The following is a 17,421-nucleotide window of genomic DNA, read 5'->3' as shown; positions in this document are numbered from 1 at the left end:
TATTAGTACTCCCCTTACTTTTTACACAGCACATATGTAATGGAATAGAGGATCTGGAGCCGTGTTGGACTGACCCCCAAGCCTGTGCTCCCCCTCCCCCACCACCTCATGATGCACTGCTTCCAGTGGAAAGGGCTGGTCTTTATAGAAGCTCATCAGGTGCCACAGCAGGAAGTATCCAGGGTCATATGAAGGCAGCATGAAGCAGAGGCCGTTAGGGGAAACATTTCTTTACAAATTGAAAGATCGTCCACTCCAGGAAGAACGTTTTTCAACACACAAGCATTCTCTGATGAAAAGTTCTAAAGTCTGCCCTCTGCTGAGTTACAGAGTGAGCAAATCAACCACAGTCATTCTCAGGTGTCTGATAGGATAAATGGCAGAGCCCACATTCTCATTACCTAGCTATTATCAAAATGAGCATATTCTACTCCTATGAAGGATGATATCAACTTGGGCATTTATTCCTTCAATCTTTTCCAAAAGTGACACACCCAAACTGCTCGCACATTTTCCACAAGACTGACACCAATCGGTACCTTTCCCCAATGGGAAAAAAAATATTCTACTCATCATAACAAATCACCACAAATTCATCTAATTATGTTGAATTTAGGTTTTCCCAGAGGCTAAATCACTGGGCAACATGATGAGAAAGCGTGGGTGTTGAGGTCTGCATAGAATCTCATTTATGCCATCGTCTGATCTAAGAAAAATTATTTAGCTTCTTCGAGCCAGAGCTTTTTCATCTACTTTTTAAAAAGTGGGATAATATTAGCGTTCTTACAGAGTTGTTTTAAGGATTAAAAGACATATGGATAGAGATATCCTTACTATATATGCCTAGTAAGCACTCATTAAATATTGGGTTCTATTTCCTTCCACAAGCAAGGGGTACAAACATAGTCACTCTCTTTTACTGCTAAATTTAATCATTTAACAATGCATCAAATATTGAGCTATGTGTTTTACATGTGTCACCTAATTTATTCTTTTAACTATCCTGTGAGGGAAGATACTATTACCCCAATTTGCAGATGAGGAAACTGAAACTGTGAGAAATTTAATAAATTGCCTAACAGTCTGTTAAGCCATAATCTGGGCTGACATTCTAAACCACTACACAAAACTACCTCTGCTGACTATTTTGCACTAGGAAATGCAGACCAATAAAACAAACTATTTTTAACATATGGACTTTAGGGTATTAAGATTTGGAGATGCAAGTTCTAGATTACTGTGTATTATGGACATGGGGTATGGTTTGTGGTCCGTGGCTTTCATGGTCATTTTTCTCTGTTGCTTTTCACTCTGAGGGGCTGCTTGGGCTCCCTTAACTTTCTGTTGTTCCATGACTTCTGGAATACCTTGCTCCTCTAACAGCCAAAGTTCTCTATTTTCTAACTTCACCTTATTACACTGCTTTCAAGATTCCGAAAAATAATTTTTAATATCCTACCATGGTACTACTTATATTTACATCAATAGCTAATATATCAACATTCACAGGGTAAGTAAAAATTAAAGTCAAGTTTACACTAGAGTAACATCTAAATATTTATTGATGTGATCAACTTAGTTGATTCTTCTTAATCAGGTTTAAGCCACCAACCTAATTCAACAAACTCTCAGGAATTAACTTTCAGATGCAACGTTAAGTCTAATTTTCCCACCAAAGCAAAGTTCTTAATCTTAACTGCATTTCAGAACTACCTAGAGAGCTTTTTAAAATCCTAATGTCCAGATCGCACCTCACACCAATTAAATAAAAATCTCTAGAGGTGGCCCTGAGGCATCAATATTTTTTAAAGGTTCCCAGGAGATTCTAATGTAGAATTAGAACCCCCATGTGACTCTTGTGTGCAGCGAAGGTTGTAAAACACCACATTAAAATAACCTACAGGTCCTAATTCATTTACATAAGAAAAGTATAGCTAAGGCTGGCAAGACTGCAATGAATACTGGAGTTGTTAATATATCCTTTGACCTAACTACACAGTTCCCTAGAATTTATCCTATAGAAATAAATTAACAGAAGTAAAAATCAGTAAGTAAAAAATGAGACTCACTGCAGCATTCATTAGTTAATTTTTAGGTTTTTTAAGATTAAAATTAACATTCAACATTAAATGGTTTAAATACTTGTAATAAACAAAACATTTGAGGGCCTCAAAAATAATTATAAAGATCAGAGAAATAGTTAAGAGTATGATAAAGTGAAAATATACCAGAATACAAAATGGAATATGAACTGCAACTATTTAAGAAACTCCATGCAATGTGGGAGGTAATATCTCATAAGGAAATAAACCTGTCTGGTGGCAGCATTATGAATAATTTTGTTACGTAAACTTAATTGTTTAAAAAAAATGCTAATTCTTCCCTCCCTGTTTTTTTTCCCTTGCTTCTGGCCTAAGTCAGAAGACAGAGGCAGCTTAGTCTAGGTGTCATCGAGATCTGCTTCAAGGGAACATGGAGAAATAAACCACAATACAGAACTCTCGGCTTTGACTCTGATACGGTTATATTTAATTCATCCCCAGAACACCACCAGGCATTTCAAATAGATCTTCAGCTAAGAAACAACATAGATGGACCAATCTCTACTCACTCCGTAATGCATCCTCTCTTTCTCAGCCTCCTTCCTTCCGATGATGTAGGTCAGCTAATGATAGAGATTTCTATTTAAGTATTACTTGGGTTTATCCTTATATGAAGCTAGATTGATCTCTCACAGAACTTATGATTCTTTGCCTATTCCATGACAGTTATTGGCTTAATACCTACTTATGTCCTTTGCCCACAAAGTGCTTGATGTTACTTAATGACAGTGAGAAACACAGGCACGTGGGAATTATTTTGAAAGGGAGGACATCATCACTGCTGACTAAAATTAAATTCTAGGTTGAGAAAAGACAGAAATACTTACAAAATAGTCTGAAACTTGGGAAGAAAAACAGAACTGTATAAAGTAACTTCAGACTGATGACATAAAACACATCAGGAAGAAAAGTCCAATATCCAACCACCAGATGAGAGAAAACATGTCTTTAAAATGTTACTTTTTCTTTAGCTTTCTCATGGAGCAAACACACAAACAAAATCAAATAGCAACCCTGTATGTTTACCAATTTAAATAACCAATTCACGACAGAGGGAAAGGAACGCACATCCATTTTTTCCAATCTTATTTCTGACAAGCATTTGAAACTCAATACAATAGAAAGATTAAGAGCTAAATATGAACCCCAAACTCCAATGTAATGGTGACCATTAAAATCAGGTGATTAACAGGCTTCCAATGGTGGAGATTCCATGATTCTACAGATAAGCTATGTTTTCTACTTTTAGAAACCAGTAACTTTAATCACAAGTCATCACTCTGTAAACTAGCTTTTCCAGTTCAGGGCATGAAGTTCATCTGACTTTATAGCAGTTTACCGTCATTAAAATTTAAGAACCATACTTAAGTCCAATAAGCTTCTAATGATCTTGTGTATTTTTATAAACCCCACTGCCCTTATTCTGCACTTTTTCATAATTCAACTGATGAAATGGATTAATCTTATTTAGAAGCAATAAGGTAAATAAGTCAAAATAAAAGCCTAGTCACAGACTAGATGTGATTTTTTTTTTTCAGATCTCCTGTAAGTTGCTACTTCCCCAGAAACCATAAAACACTGATCTACTCTCTCAGATGATAGCACTGTACAGTAAGTAGATTAAATGTGTCAGATGAGAACTTCTCAAACTATTTATGAAGGATCTGATTGCTTTTTTAATTTCCAGTTCATCACAGAAGTAAAAATTCTAAAAATTAACAGAAAAACAAAATTTACAATACACAAAAAACTTATGTCCAAAGTTTTAATAGATTCAATAGATACACAATTACCCTGTCAAATTACTATAAAAGTTTCTAAACACATACAGTACTCTCATTATACTTTACACTGATCTCATCATGAACCAGTGACAAAGAGTTGACAGATCAGCCCTGATGTAGGGCCTGCCACATTTTGAACAGCAGTATGTTGTTGTACAGCAGAGATCCCTCCAGACTGCCAGGAATCACATTGTACATTCTTAACATATAGAGACAGATCCTGGAGAGAAGGCAAGTGGCAGTAGAAAGAAAAGTCATGGCATAGACTGGAACACAGAATGTGCTACCAGCTACAGATCCACTAGACAAATTTCTTTTTCTCCCAAGGTATACCTCACATAGGCCTGGAAAAGCTGGAAACTAAATAACATTCAAGAGTATTTTAAAATAAGTTCAGTCCCAACCAGTGTTTATAATTATTTTAAAAAAATCAAAAGCATCTAAAAAATCCACTATAAGAGGCCTGTCACAAAGAGTTTCCGTAATTTACTGACATGATTTCCTCTAATCAAATGTGAAATATAGGAAACTAATCACAGTACATAATAAAAATGATACAGTTGACCCTTGAACAACACAAGTTTGACCTACATGGGTCCCACATATATGCGGATATTTTTCAATAAATACATATAGTACTTACACAATCCGCGGCTGCTCAAATTTGAGGCTGCGCAACTGCAGATATGGATGGCCAACTATAGGACTTGCGCATCCATGGATTTTGGTATCAGTGGCAGGTCCTGGAACCAACCCCCCGTGAATACTGAGGAGCTACTGTACACTGTAAAGCAGTACCCAGTTTTTCAGAGCTCTTTCATTATAAATATCATTTGTAATATACCAAATGACAAGGCTGATGTTCTGCATGTAGACAGAGAACAAAGTTCAGGTAAACCAACCAAGGTTTCACAGAGTTAAGGGCTGAATGAGAGCTAAAATACAATTATTTTTATTCATTCCAAGCAATCTATTCCTAAGCTATTTAGTATAGTAACTTATGTGAATTAATAAGCTAAAAGCTAAAAGTTTCTTTAGGTTACCTTTAAAAAGGGACTAAGAAGTATTCTACTGAACACTCATATCTTAACAAAATTATTTTTATATTGGCACATATTCTCTAAACTGGTATGCATATAAAAAGATCCCGGAAGATACTTACAGCATAAACATGTAGAGAATTTTAACTTACTCTGTACACGCTTAAAATGAAAATCTAAATCCTATTAAATAAGAGGGAACTGGGTTATACATGGCAATTACAAAAATACTATTTCTCAATATATGAAAAGCTCTGAATGAACACTTGTTCTTAAATGTTCACATACATATTTTTCTATTACTAAATAAAATGTTTCCAAAAAGTCCGTTGAAAAGATAACACTACAGATGGTATATCATTGTATTAAAAATGCATTCTACCTGGAATTTGGTCTTCTCTATAATGTTCTTAAGTTCAACAAATATTCTTGCAGTATCTATTATGTTCCTAGGTATGAGAAATATATTAATGAATAAATAAGACAGCCAAGGTTCCTACCATAATGGAGCTTACAGTATAGAGGGGTATACTGATTACAGTTAGAGGTAAATGCTTTAAAGAAAATAAAACAATGTGTTTAGGGCAGAAAATTCCTTGGAGTGGAGATAGTGGCTTTTGCAGACAGGTGTCAGGAAAATCTCTGAGGAGATACAGCAAATGACCTGAATCACAGGAAAGAGCCAGCATTTGGAGTTACTGGGACAAAATGTATCAGGCAAAGGGTACAACAAGTACAAAGAGCCTGAGGTAGCAATCAGCTGGCCAGTGTGGCTGGGACCAGTGTAGCTGCGCAAAAAAAGTAACGGAAATACAGAGAATGTTATGAAATGAGGTCTGAGAGTTGTACAGAGTTCAGATCTCACAGAGCTTTGCAGATCATGTAGGAACTAGAATTTTATTCTGAGTGGGGTGAGAACATACTAGAAGGAGAAAGGCAAAGGGGAACAAAACAAAAGAATGGAACTAACAATACTAGTAGTGGGTACTGGTGAATATTACTGACTTTTAATCCTTACAGCCACTTTGAGGCAGGGGCCAGTGTATTTCCATTTTTCATGTCAGGACACTAAGGCTTAACGAATAATTTGCCCCAGTTCACAGTTAGTACATGAAAAGGCCAGAATTTGTACCCAGATCTAATTCCAAAAATTCTGTACCTCTTTACACTATCCACAGTAATACTTACCCTCTACCAGTTTCAAACTATGAGCACATATTCAAATTATGCAAACTCTAAGTCTGATATAATATTTATCAGAAACTAATCAGGTATATTAGGTTTTGTTTTAAATTTTGTAATGTCCATAGCAAGTTTTCAACTGTAGAAAAGCACAAGTTAAGAGGCCATTCCTCAGAGAGAGGATTACATCATCCAAACTGCGTATCCACGGCTGGCCCAAAACCTCAAGGTTTATGTATGTCGTACAACAAAATTCAATAAGCCCAGAATGAATTTCAACTAATTTCCCGGCGCTCCAGCCGTTATGCAACAGTCAACAACCAATCAGCCTCTGCCTTCTTACCTCGTCTAACATGTTGCAACTCAAGAAGAAAGTTCAATTTGATGCTAACATACATATAAAATCCTGTCAAATCAACTGCAAAGAAAACATTTTTTCCGATACTAGTCATTCATGGGGAAACGCAAAGATACTTGCTGAGATACAGCAAAAAAACCAGATAAAATGGCAGAGAATAAACAGTGAAGGTCAACAATGCATCAGTTTGGAAGCTGATACTCACTTATGGCTGCCCCAGCACCACGAATATCGCAAGCCCATCCTATTTGGGTCCTGGCTTTAAGAGCAGAGGGAAAACAGCCAGGTCAGCCCTCCCAAAAGGCATGTTTTGCTGAGTCTACTTCTGACAGGAACTGCAGCACCTAGTTCCTTATTTGAGGGTTACTGCAATATCTTCCATGAAACCACATCACCCTAACGGTGCCAAACCTCAAGGAGTCCTACAGAGTCAACCACAGCTCAACTGAGAGTTGGAGAGGCTAAATGCCAGAAAGGGTTGGGGGTGGGGGGAGATGGGGGAGGGGGGGGGGAATCGCTGATCCGCCTTAAAATGAACAGGAGGCTACTCCGACCTTAGGTGTCAGTAAGGAACTCATTGCTAGCCTAATTATGTATTCATACACATGCAGATTCACTAGAAATTTTAGCACAGACACTCTCAGTTTTTGTCTTCCCCCCTTCCTTTTCGACATAGTACTGCCACTCTGCCCTTAACAACTCGAATGGAAATAGTGCAAAGGAAAAGGAGCACCTAATCTGAGCAACGACTGTGTGTCAGCAGTTTGGTACAAATTCTGTGCTGTGAAATTTAAAACAAAAGTTTTATGAGGCAATGGTTAGAACATAAGCTGCAAAGTTGGACAGACCTGATTTGATTCCTCACTCTGACATTACCACCTGTGGATCTTGGGCTAGTTACTTAAATTTCTCTGCAGCTCAATTTCCTCATCTGTATAGTGGGAGTACTAGGCTTGTTGTGAGATCAAATGACCTCGAATGTAAAGTGTTATCAGCATAGCATTTGGCTCTCCCAAAGTGCTCAATAAACTGTGACTATATGGGACAGCAGGGGTGGTGTAACTAACAAGCAAAACACAAGGCAGTTTCTGAGTATTAGACTTTTAAAAAGAAAAAGGCAGAGAATCCTGCTTGTGGGGTAACTGTCAGGCAGCCACCCCTAAATCACCCTACAAGAAGAAAACAGGGCTCTAATTCCCTGCTGTTTCACGGGATAGCATTATGGTTGCAGGGTGAGTCTGACCAGGAAAAAAACACGTCAGAAACTGGATGATGGTGTAGAGAGATGTCACATTCACATAAAGCTGAGTGACCATCTCATTTCCAATGAATCTTCGTTCCTAACTTTCCAAATACAGCCACATGCTAAGTTTCTAAGAACTTCACAAGCATGTTCTCATTTAATCCTAACAAACCTATGAGGTACATGCTTTCACTTCCCATTTTACAGATGAGGAAACTAAGGCTCATAGATGACAAGCAATAGGGATGCACTCAAGTTCAGCTTTGCCACTTTTAAGGTCAAACAGTTGAATGCCTACCGAGCACGCACATAATCAACGATCAAGTACATAATTCAAAGCGCAAATCGCCTTACAGGCCTTTGATGCAAAAATTCTAATGACCACTTAAAGCACAAACGTGTATTTACTGTAAGAGTAAAAGACTACAGTAATTAGTGACTGTGAAAACTGTTAATGTTATGTACAAGAGTGTTTCAAATGATTAACAGAAAAATACCTGGACAACAAATATGAATATTTACAGGGTGTGCTGGCTAGGTAACTTTACGAAGATCATTTTACCTTTTCTGAGCCACAACTGTTTATAAAAATTTGAATGATACAAGGAAGAATCAGATTACATAAAAACTCTTAATTCTAATTAACTTTTTGTTAGCTCATTCAGAAACTTAAATAGACATTCACTAGAATAAATGTTTTAATTTGTACATCTCTCATTCCATTTAAGCCATGTGCCCTTCAAGGGAAAATTCTATTTGTAAATTATTCGTCTTATAAGAAAAAAATTAAAAGCAGGAAGTCAACACTGCCACCTCCAAATTTTACAAGAAGGAGAAACAGCCAGAATCATGTATAACAACTATGACAAATCATTCTTCAATCCAGATATAAATGTATGAAGTATTAGAAAAAAATGAAGTACCTCAAATACGTTTTGGTTTTGCTAATCAAAGGTCAAAGCGACAGAGTTTACTAAGAATACTTCAAGGATATAATATACAGCCGTGCTTCAGTATCTGCGGGGGATTGGTTCCAAGACCCCCAACATATACCTAAATCTGTGGATGCTCAAGTCCTTTATATAAAATGGTGCAGTGTGTAGTTATAAGTGTATATGGACACTGAACATTGGAACAAAACCTTGTCAAAATAGCTATTTTACAATGCTAACCAAGTTCAGCAGCTCAAGCACCTTTGAGATTCACAAAATTAAGAATCCTAAGTACAAAATTCCTCTTAGAAAACATGTTCTGGAAAAACTCCTCTGAATTATAATTTTCTATCACCCACTGGGTTAGAGATACTGATGCACCAGTAGAAAGTGAGTATACTGTTAATGAATCAAGAGCAATCTAGAAGCTGGTGATGCTGAGAAATTACTGTTCTTTCACTATAAAACTGTCAAAACCATTAAATCTTAATAAACATATAGAATTACATTTTATATTATTCCATATTTATTCTTGTATGACAACTTCACCTTACAGTGGTGATATTCAGCTTTGGCCAGATACTGATTTTAGCCAACATGTTTATTACTCAACAACGCTAGTTTTTCCCATGCTTAAAAATCATTTTTATTTTTGTTAATAATAAATGCAGGTAAAACTTTCAAGTCATTCTTTCTACTGGCATGCCTTTAAGGAAATTTCAAAACTGATCAAATAATGTGTAATGTACCAAAGGTTTGTGTAGAAGGTGCTAACTGATCCTTCATTTTCTCACAGACACCTGTCCAGTCTTATACTCCAGGTTCACATTTTCTTCCACCTAAGTCAACAGTGAAGTCAGAAACATCTCAAAAATCACATGCTGTTGCCACAGAGAATTTGTTACCACAGGTTAAGCTGTGTAACTTCATAACTCTTTGAAGAAAACCTTTGAAGCCTAAATGTTACACCAAGAACAAATGTAGGCTGGGGCCATTTGCGTGCATACAGCAGAGTGGAAAAAGAAGTATACAGCAGGAACCACAAGACATGGAATGGCTTTGTTATTCCAACCAACTTCCAATACCCTCTCACCTTCTTAGAAAGTCCAAGGCAATGTAAAAGGCCATGGATTTACAACCTGGTTCAAATTACTGCTCCATTACTTACCAGCTATGGTGATCACCTGTGACCTGAGGCTAATATGCCCACCCCTAAAGGGTCGCGGAGAGGAGAAGACATTAGAACTTACGGAAAATGCCTAACACAAGTACAATAAATGGTAGCCAGTGTAATTGTTAAATAAACACAAACATTATCCTCAGAAAGTGCATTTTGCAATTTTCCAGCAGGTTGCCAGAGGTTAGTAGTTGAATGGCTTTAAAAAAAAAAAAAAACTAAGTGTCAAAATTCTTAAAATGCTTCAGTTAGAATTACCAAAAAAGGGGGGAAAAAGAGTCACTGAAAATCAGATTCATGAATCAATGTAATTAAATTAGTTTGGTTAAAAGTCTGATAATGTTACCAAACATGCCTCCTCACAAAATTCTACTAAAAGAGTTTAAAAACAACCTAAAGACAGGCTTGTGAGTAACAGCAACTTACTAACTATACGGCCTTGGGCAATCTAGCCTCTCTGGGTCTATTTTCTCATCTGTAGAAAAATACTAACCGTATTAACTGTATCTTAGATGTCTGCAGAACGGTTTTAAATACGAACACACGTACAGCACCAATGCAGCAGGTATTCAACATTCAGTAACTGTGAGTGCCCTTCCCCCTCCTTCTAGTTTCCACTCAGTTCTACCATCTTATCTTTACCAAAACACAAAGACCCAGATCATACAGTGAGAGAGGAGGGGGAGTGGATGGATAAATGGATGGATGGATAGATGGACAGATGGATGGATAGGACATAATGTAAAGTTTAAAAAAAATTTTCCCCCTCTCTGGCTATTATTTTAAAGATAAGTTTGTACTTTTGTTTCATCCTTTCCCCTCCTAAGCAAAAGCAAAGGCTCCAAACTAATGTTTTGCACCAGATGGGCTACTGAGGACCCACTCGTCAAGCAGTTGAAGAGGACCCTAAAAAGGCAACCACTATATTAACAGAACATCTTGCTCAATAGGACTTGGTTCCATTGTGAAATATGTACACTTGAGTACTAGTTACTCTACTACCTGACCCTGAACCCAGGTTTCGAGAGCAAATGTGTCAAAAAGAAGGACTTGGGAACTACAGACACCAACTCTTTGAGAGGGGCCAATACTGCACGCTATAATAATAAACCACTGACTGAGAGCCCAGTGTTTGCCAGGCTCGGTCTGCACTCTGCAAATGCACACGTGTCATCTCAACCCGGGCAGATCACTCACTGGACTCTGAGCCTGAGCCTGGTTTGTAGCCTTGTGATGTTGGGCAACTCACTTCACCTCCCTGGCCTCAGTTTCCTCAATTATAAACCAGGGATAATAATACCTACCCAACCCACTCATTAGGTTGTCAGGAGAATCAAAATGTAAAAAGACAGCCTAAGAGTAACCAAAAATAGTTTTTAAACCATATGATGGTTAATATAAATGTAAAGTTATTTTAGTGAGGATCTGTTCTCCTCAGGAAGGTAGAGGCTAGAAGTATCAGTAAATGGAAAACCTGTTACCCTTTCCTAATTAAGTGCTATTCATGCAGTATCCCAGGGGCCTTTTCCCGAGTCTCTTTCCTCCCGTCAATTTTCTGCAGAGGGAAGAATATGGGCCCTGGAATTCCACAGATGTGTGTGTACAAATACTAGTGGTACTCTATCACTTCTATAAAGCCTTGGGCTAGTTACTTCAACTCTCTGAGCCTCCATATTTCATCAGTAAAACAGATATTACCTATTTCAAAAGGTTGTAATAAGGTTAAAGTGAAGTATCTGCAACGTACTAACCATAATTTCTAGTGCACTGTAGGCATTCAACAAATAAAGACTTGTTGAACTGAAGTGTGTGGACGAATACTTTTAAACTCACTCTTAGGGCAAATAAAAATATTTCAGCACTTCTATGTCAACACTCCAGAGTTGAAATTCTTCAAAGAAATACTCTTCCCGTAAGGCTAACAGCACTGTAAATGATTCCTCATCAATCCAGAGTTCCTAGTTCCATCAACCCAGAGGCATCGACATCACGGCATGTATCAGAGAGCTAAACTAATTTTTTAAAGTGTTACCTATTACACTATGGAATCATTTCAAACTCTTATCAAACAGGGACATCCAAATGTTGCCTGAAAATACTTGGCCAAGTTTTCTTCATGTATGAACAACTGATACAGGCCTAGAAGGAAAGGAAAATTAAGAAAAGGGCAATAATAGATAATATCTATGTCAGTCACCGCATTACGCCCCTCTCTCACTTCAATGTTATGCATGCTTTCACTCATTTCTCAAAGCAACCCCCTGAAGATATAGTCCCATGTTACAAACTAGGCACTGAGGCTTGGGGAGGTTAAGTGGATCATCCAAGATCACAGAGCTCCACAGAGGAAGAACCTGAATTCAAAACTAGCCTGCCTCACTACAATCCTCCTAACCTTTCTCCTAACTGTAATTCACAGAGAACTACAATAAACATTACAAAAAAGTCAGTCTTGTTAGATCAGTGGACTGGAATGTTTCACTGCTCAGTGAACTATCATTTCACTGATTTCATGAATACATAGGAAACTTTTACTTAAAGACCCTTAGAGTTTAACAAAGTAACTGCACAAATCTCACTTGGTTCTAACAACCTAATGATGCAGACTAGATATTACCCACAAGGGATGAGAAATATGAGACTCCCAGTGGGTAGGTGACTTTTTCTGAGTTATGCATGCTAGTAAGTGTGGAAACTTAGATTTTAATTAATTTTTTCATCCCTAAACAATTCCACCATGCTATACCATCTCTCTTCAAGCTGAAGTATTTATAACCCCTAAATTTGCACCAGTAAATAACCATAATCGGTGTGACAAATAAATCCTGATTTTTCACATTGTACAAGCCCAGCCCTTAGTTATCATTCTAGGAAGTAGACCTTACCCTTTTTTAAAAAAATCAGATGAAGAAACTGAAGCTTAGAGAGGAAAGTTACCTAATGTGCCCAAAGTAATACATCTAAAAATGGCAAAGCTATGAAACGCAAGCTTAGGTCTGACTCCAAAGTTTGTACACTTCGCCATTACCAGGAACTGCCTCTCATTCTCAGCGCTAATGAGTGACCTAGGTCCTGAGATTTCTTATTCGTCATATGTGAGCAAGATATCAGGTAGTATCTGGCTCTAACACTCTCTTGTTAGATGACTCCAATGCGACCCTCAGCTAAAGCCATCACCTCCTCGCGCTCTAAGCCAAGAGCCTAAAGACTCCAGTTCTCTCCCTGCGCTGCCCACTGTTAATTAAGGGACCTTGGGCAGGGTGTTCAACCGACTCCTTGTCAAAATGTGGGAGGTGACCGTACATCTACCTAAAAGAAGTAGATGTAGGTGTCCTGGGTACTCTTTCAGTACGATTTCTCAGGCAAAACTGGCAACATTTTGTTTGAGGTGAATTTTCAGTTCGCAAGTGCGTCCATATTCATAACGCAAATCAAAGCATGAGCTAAAGCGAGAGCCGCCAGCCAACAAGGGCCCCCTCTTCCCTGCCACTGCACGAAGTGACAGTTACCATCACAGGCTACAGAAAAAGGGAATGCCAAAAATGTCCTAAACAGAGTTCCCTAAAGGCATGAGTCTTATTTCGAGAAAGCTTCTATCTCTAAGCTCAGCAGAATCAGTTTCACATAGAAATGAATCAATTTATCAAAACGGACTGTGTAAATAAGCCTTAGGCACACAAACACAAAAAGAACTTGGACCCTCCTCAGCACAATGCCCCCCCCCCCCGCAAAAAAAAAAAAAAAAAAACCTGTGTAGGCAGCAAAGAATTAAAACAACAAATTTATTTGGGGATAAGTATAAAAGGAGTTAAATAAGCTTGATGTTTCAGTTACGGCTGGACTATAAACAGTTAACAAATATAAAATGTATACAACAATACTTCAATTTCATATTAAGTTAAGAGAGAGGATAAGAGACAGGCCTACATGAAAATTTTCAGTTTGAAAGGGGGGAGGGTTAAGAACACCCAAGTCTAAAGATTTTAGTGAACTGCTAGAAAGATACCATCATATAAGTGGAGCAATTCTTAACTTTCCACAAATCTCCTCGTGAATTTCACAAAACAAACTCTTTATTCAGAAATACATGTGCATAAACCTTTACCTGTAATTTCAAAGGATGAGGATCCCATGAAGTCTACTCTTGGGTTCTCTGAATCCTAGGGGTGGAAGGCACTCTGGACAGCCTCTTAGGAGATGTGCCTTCTGTTTCTGGCCCTGCCACCTTGTCGCTCTAATTCACTCACTTTGCCTCTCTGGATCTCAGTTTCCTCATCTGCTAAAGATGATCTTTCCTGACTCTTTATGGTTGAAATTCTAGCAAAGTCTACTGACATCACAGGAAGAGTAAGGGATTTAGTAAAATCACCTCCTGATCATTTTTTTAAATTGTTATTTATGACTTGGAGCATTTTTTCTAGGTTGCAGAACAGTAACAGCCAGAAGAATCTAAGTTCAGAGCTACAAGGTTGAGTCAAAAATTATCCACACTTCGGTTATATTTAAAACTTCTGTAAATTCTATAGCCAGAGTGCAGATAATTTTTGCCTCACCCTCGTAGATCTGCAACAAGGTGCTCCTACTCTCCTACTGCAGTCCTCTATCCAAAGACTTCTCAAGTTGGCTTTCCCATACCTATTCCCCTTGAGAAGGAGCTAAGTGGCTCTCCCACATGTAACACAGGTAGCACTATAAAGCAAGCCAGAAACTCTTCTCCATGAACAAACACACTCTAGTTTCCTTAAAGCTGTGCTGTAAGAACAGTCTTGTGACATCTTCACCCAGCATATAATGAAGCTGTTGTAATCACTCTATTTCCCCATTTAGATGGCAATCCTTAACCAACTCTGCTTCCCAGAAAAACCTCTGAGCTCTAAGATTGAATTTAGAGAAACTGCACTTGAACTTCATGATAGTTGTACTGAGTTCACTGTTTCAACTTCTGGGACAAGGCCTGTCCTCCTAAGGCCATGAGGCAAACAAGCAGAAGGAATCCAATCACTGGTCAGATGGGAAGTACAAAGGAATGGAACATGTTGCTCTCTGGAATACTGTCCTAGGAGAGCTCAAGTATCCAAAGCTCATCTGAGATGAGGTGTGCCCCTCCTGCTGTCATTTTATCTGTGCACCCATAGGAAAGCTTTCTGCAAAGAACCTTCTGTGTGGCTTGACTGGGGGAATTATAAGCATGGCAGATAAAGAAAAACAAACAAAAAACCCCTATTATATAACAGTAAGTAGCATTACATTCTGGAATCTCTTCTTGGCCCTTCCAGATTACACACTACACATAGCTTAAAAGGGTAAAAAAATAAATGCAACTAAATTAAGTCTAACGTGGGCAAAATATCCGAGAATTTGGGAATACTGAATTTACAAGGGTCCCTCAAAAAATAACACAGATCCAATGGGACTGATTCTTGTTTAGATTACGTGGTAGAAAAGATGGTGATGACAATAAAGTAATAAAAAAATACATTAAACAAGAGAAACTATACTTGAAATTTTCTGCCTTTTATAATATTCTAAGGAAAAGTGTTGGCTGTCACAATGCACTTATTTTTCTATTTATTCAAGAAAAAAGAACTCTTCAAATGTTTTGACTAACAACCTTCCTTTAAAGGGCTCTCTAAAGAGTCAGAATGTGTAACAACTGAACCCACAAACACACAGACAGGATTTCCTACTACACGTTTCCAGGACAACTCAGTTGCTTTTTACTGCTACTCATATGAAGAAACCATTGCTCTCGATTTTATTTATAGAAATTACATTCAAACCAAAACTCAGTGGTTCAGCATACTTTCCATATGCAATTATTAAAGTATTTGTTGCTTCAAGTCTTGAAGGCATATCAGGGGAAAAAATGTATATGGCACAGAAAAACTGTTTCCTCTTGTACTAAACAAGAAAAACTGGATACCCTGGTAATGGAGTGCTACAGACCAGACTTATTCTGAGTTTTTAGTAAAATTTAAGAGGCATGAAGCAGTGAGGGCAGGGAAACAGAGGAGAGAATAAAATGGGAATATGACTTACGTGTGTTACTCTCAGAAAATGAAGTGGTGAGCAGGAGCAAGCTTACAAACCTCCAGCAAAAAGCAAGGCACAGAGCTGAGGTTTTAGTTCCTGGCAAAGGCTGGAGATGCCAAGTGGGCAGGGCTACTATGAATCGGGGGTGGGGCTGGTGCTGAGAAGAAGGAAATGGGGAGAAGGAACACTTACTCCGTAAGAAGCCGGTGCAGCTTGTGATAACCCCGTTCCAAGGCCAAGCTCACAGGTGTCGCTCCTTCCTGGTTGTGGATGCTGAGAGCTCCACGGCCACCTGGCTTCTGCAACAGGAACCACGTCAACCTCAGCAGCCCCAGCCGCACAGCAAAATGCATCAATGTCTCTCGGGGACCACCATCTGTAGATGGGAGAGAAAATGTAAATCAGTGAGAGGAGAATGTGAAAACCAAAAGCAAACAAACAAAAAGATAGTTCAGGTAAACACCACTGTCTCCAAGCACCTATGATCCTAAAGTTAAGCCACAACACACAACATGAACAACTTTATTGTGGTAGAGTAGAACCAGCTCTCAAAGACAAAACGAAACCAGAAAAAAGGATGAGAAACAAGACAGTCCTACAAAAGAGAATCCATTTCTATATTCTGATTTAATGTAGACTCCACACAAATGTTCTTTTCCTTACAAAAAAAGAGAAAGAAGTGAATGCAGCCTCATAACATGGGGATCGGGATCCAAGGGGAATAGCTGTTGGGGCTTAGATGGGTGTATCAAAAAGGGTATAATTACTTTAAAAAAAAAAAAAAAGTAACACCCAGAGAGGAGCTGGCTAGTTAAACACTAAAAACAGGTTCTGCTTGTTAAGTACACACAGGTCTTTTTATTCTCCCACATTAAGGGCAAATCAAATTGCTGGCACTGCCAGCTTTTTTTGTTGTTTGTTTAAGGCAAGAAAGAAATGCATCTCCAGGCATAATAAGAAAGGCTGACTCCAAAATGATATGCTAACAACTTCAGAAAGAAAAACATGTGCCTACTTCACCTGAAGTGAAGTTCCTTTCTTGGTACAGTCACTTTGAAAGTGACAGAATGAGGAAGGGCTTTGGAGTCAGACAAATCTGGATTCAAATTTGGCATTGACCGCCTGTGTGACTGGGCATAATCCATTTCAGCTCTCTGAGCTTTACTCTCTCCATCCCTAGAGTGGGGTACCACCACCTCACTCCCACGGCTGCAATAACAAATGAGAGGGGTAGGTGTGATGCTAGTCAGATGATAGGCTGTACCAAGTACTCACTGAATGAACACCAAGTTCCTTCCCTTCCCCTGCTCTCCTCTGGCCCCCTCGACTTTCAATCACATTCTATGTTCACTGGCAATACTCTCTGTGCCTCAGGCATTCTCTCATGCCCAACCTGTGATGATGGGAGCTACCGCCTCCGCAGGGCTGTGGTACACAGCCCACTCGGCTGGGTCTACGCAACCCCAGGGAATACCACTCAGAGTCTGGAACGGAAATGATGCCCTGGAGTACCTGACTTCATCCCCTCAGCTGAGCTCACATCTCTCATTCTCTGTGACTTCCTGCAGGG

General features: G+C 38.6%; 1 protein-coding gene across 7 annotated transcripts in view; it reads right to left on the bottom strand.

Annotated features, from left to right (window-relative positions):
* AKAP13 (A-kinase anchoring protein 13) overlaps window positions 1-17,421 on the bottom strand; it is a 334,648-nt gene that overhangs the window by 168,003 nt on the left and 149,224 nt on the right. For all 7 annotated transcript variants that reach the window (XM_057725147.1, XM_057725148.1, XM_057725149.1 and 4 more), the window contains exon 5: window positions 16,044-16,227. In XM_057725147.1, the coding sequence (XP_057581130.1) occupies window positions 16,044-16,227 (184 nt within the window). The remainder of the gene's footprint in view (window positions 1-16,043; window positions 16,228-17,421) is intronic.

This window comes from Hippopotamus amphibius, chromosome 2 (genome assembly GCF_030028045.1).
Source record: "Hippopotamus amphibius kiboko isolate mHipAmp2 chromosome 2, mHipAmp2.hap2, whole genome shotgun sequence".
NCBI lineage: Eukaryota > Metazoa > Chordata > Mammalia > Artiodactyla > Hippopotamidae > Hippopotamus > Hippopotamus amphibius.
Note: the sequence above shows the minus strand (reverse complement) of the source record. Positions and strands in the feature narration are given on the sequence as shown.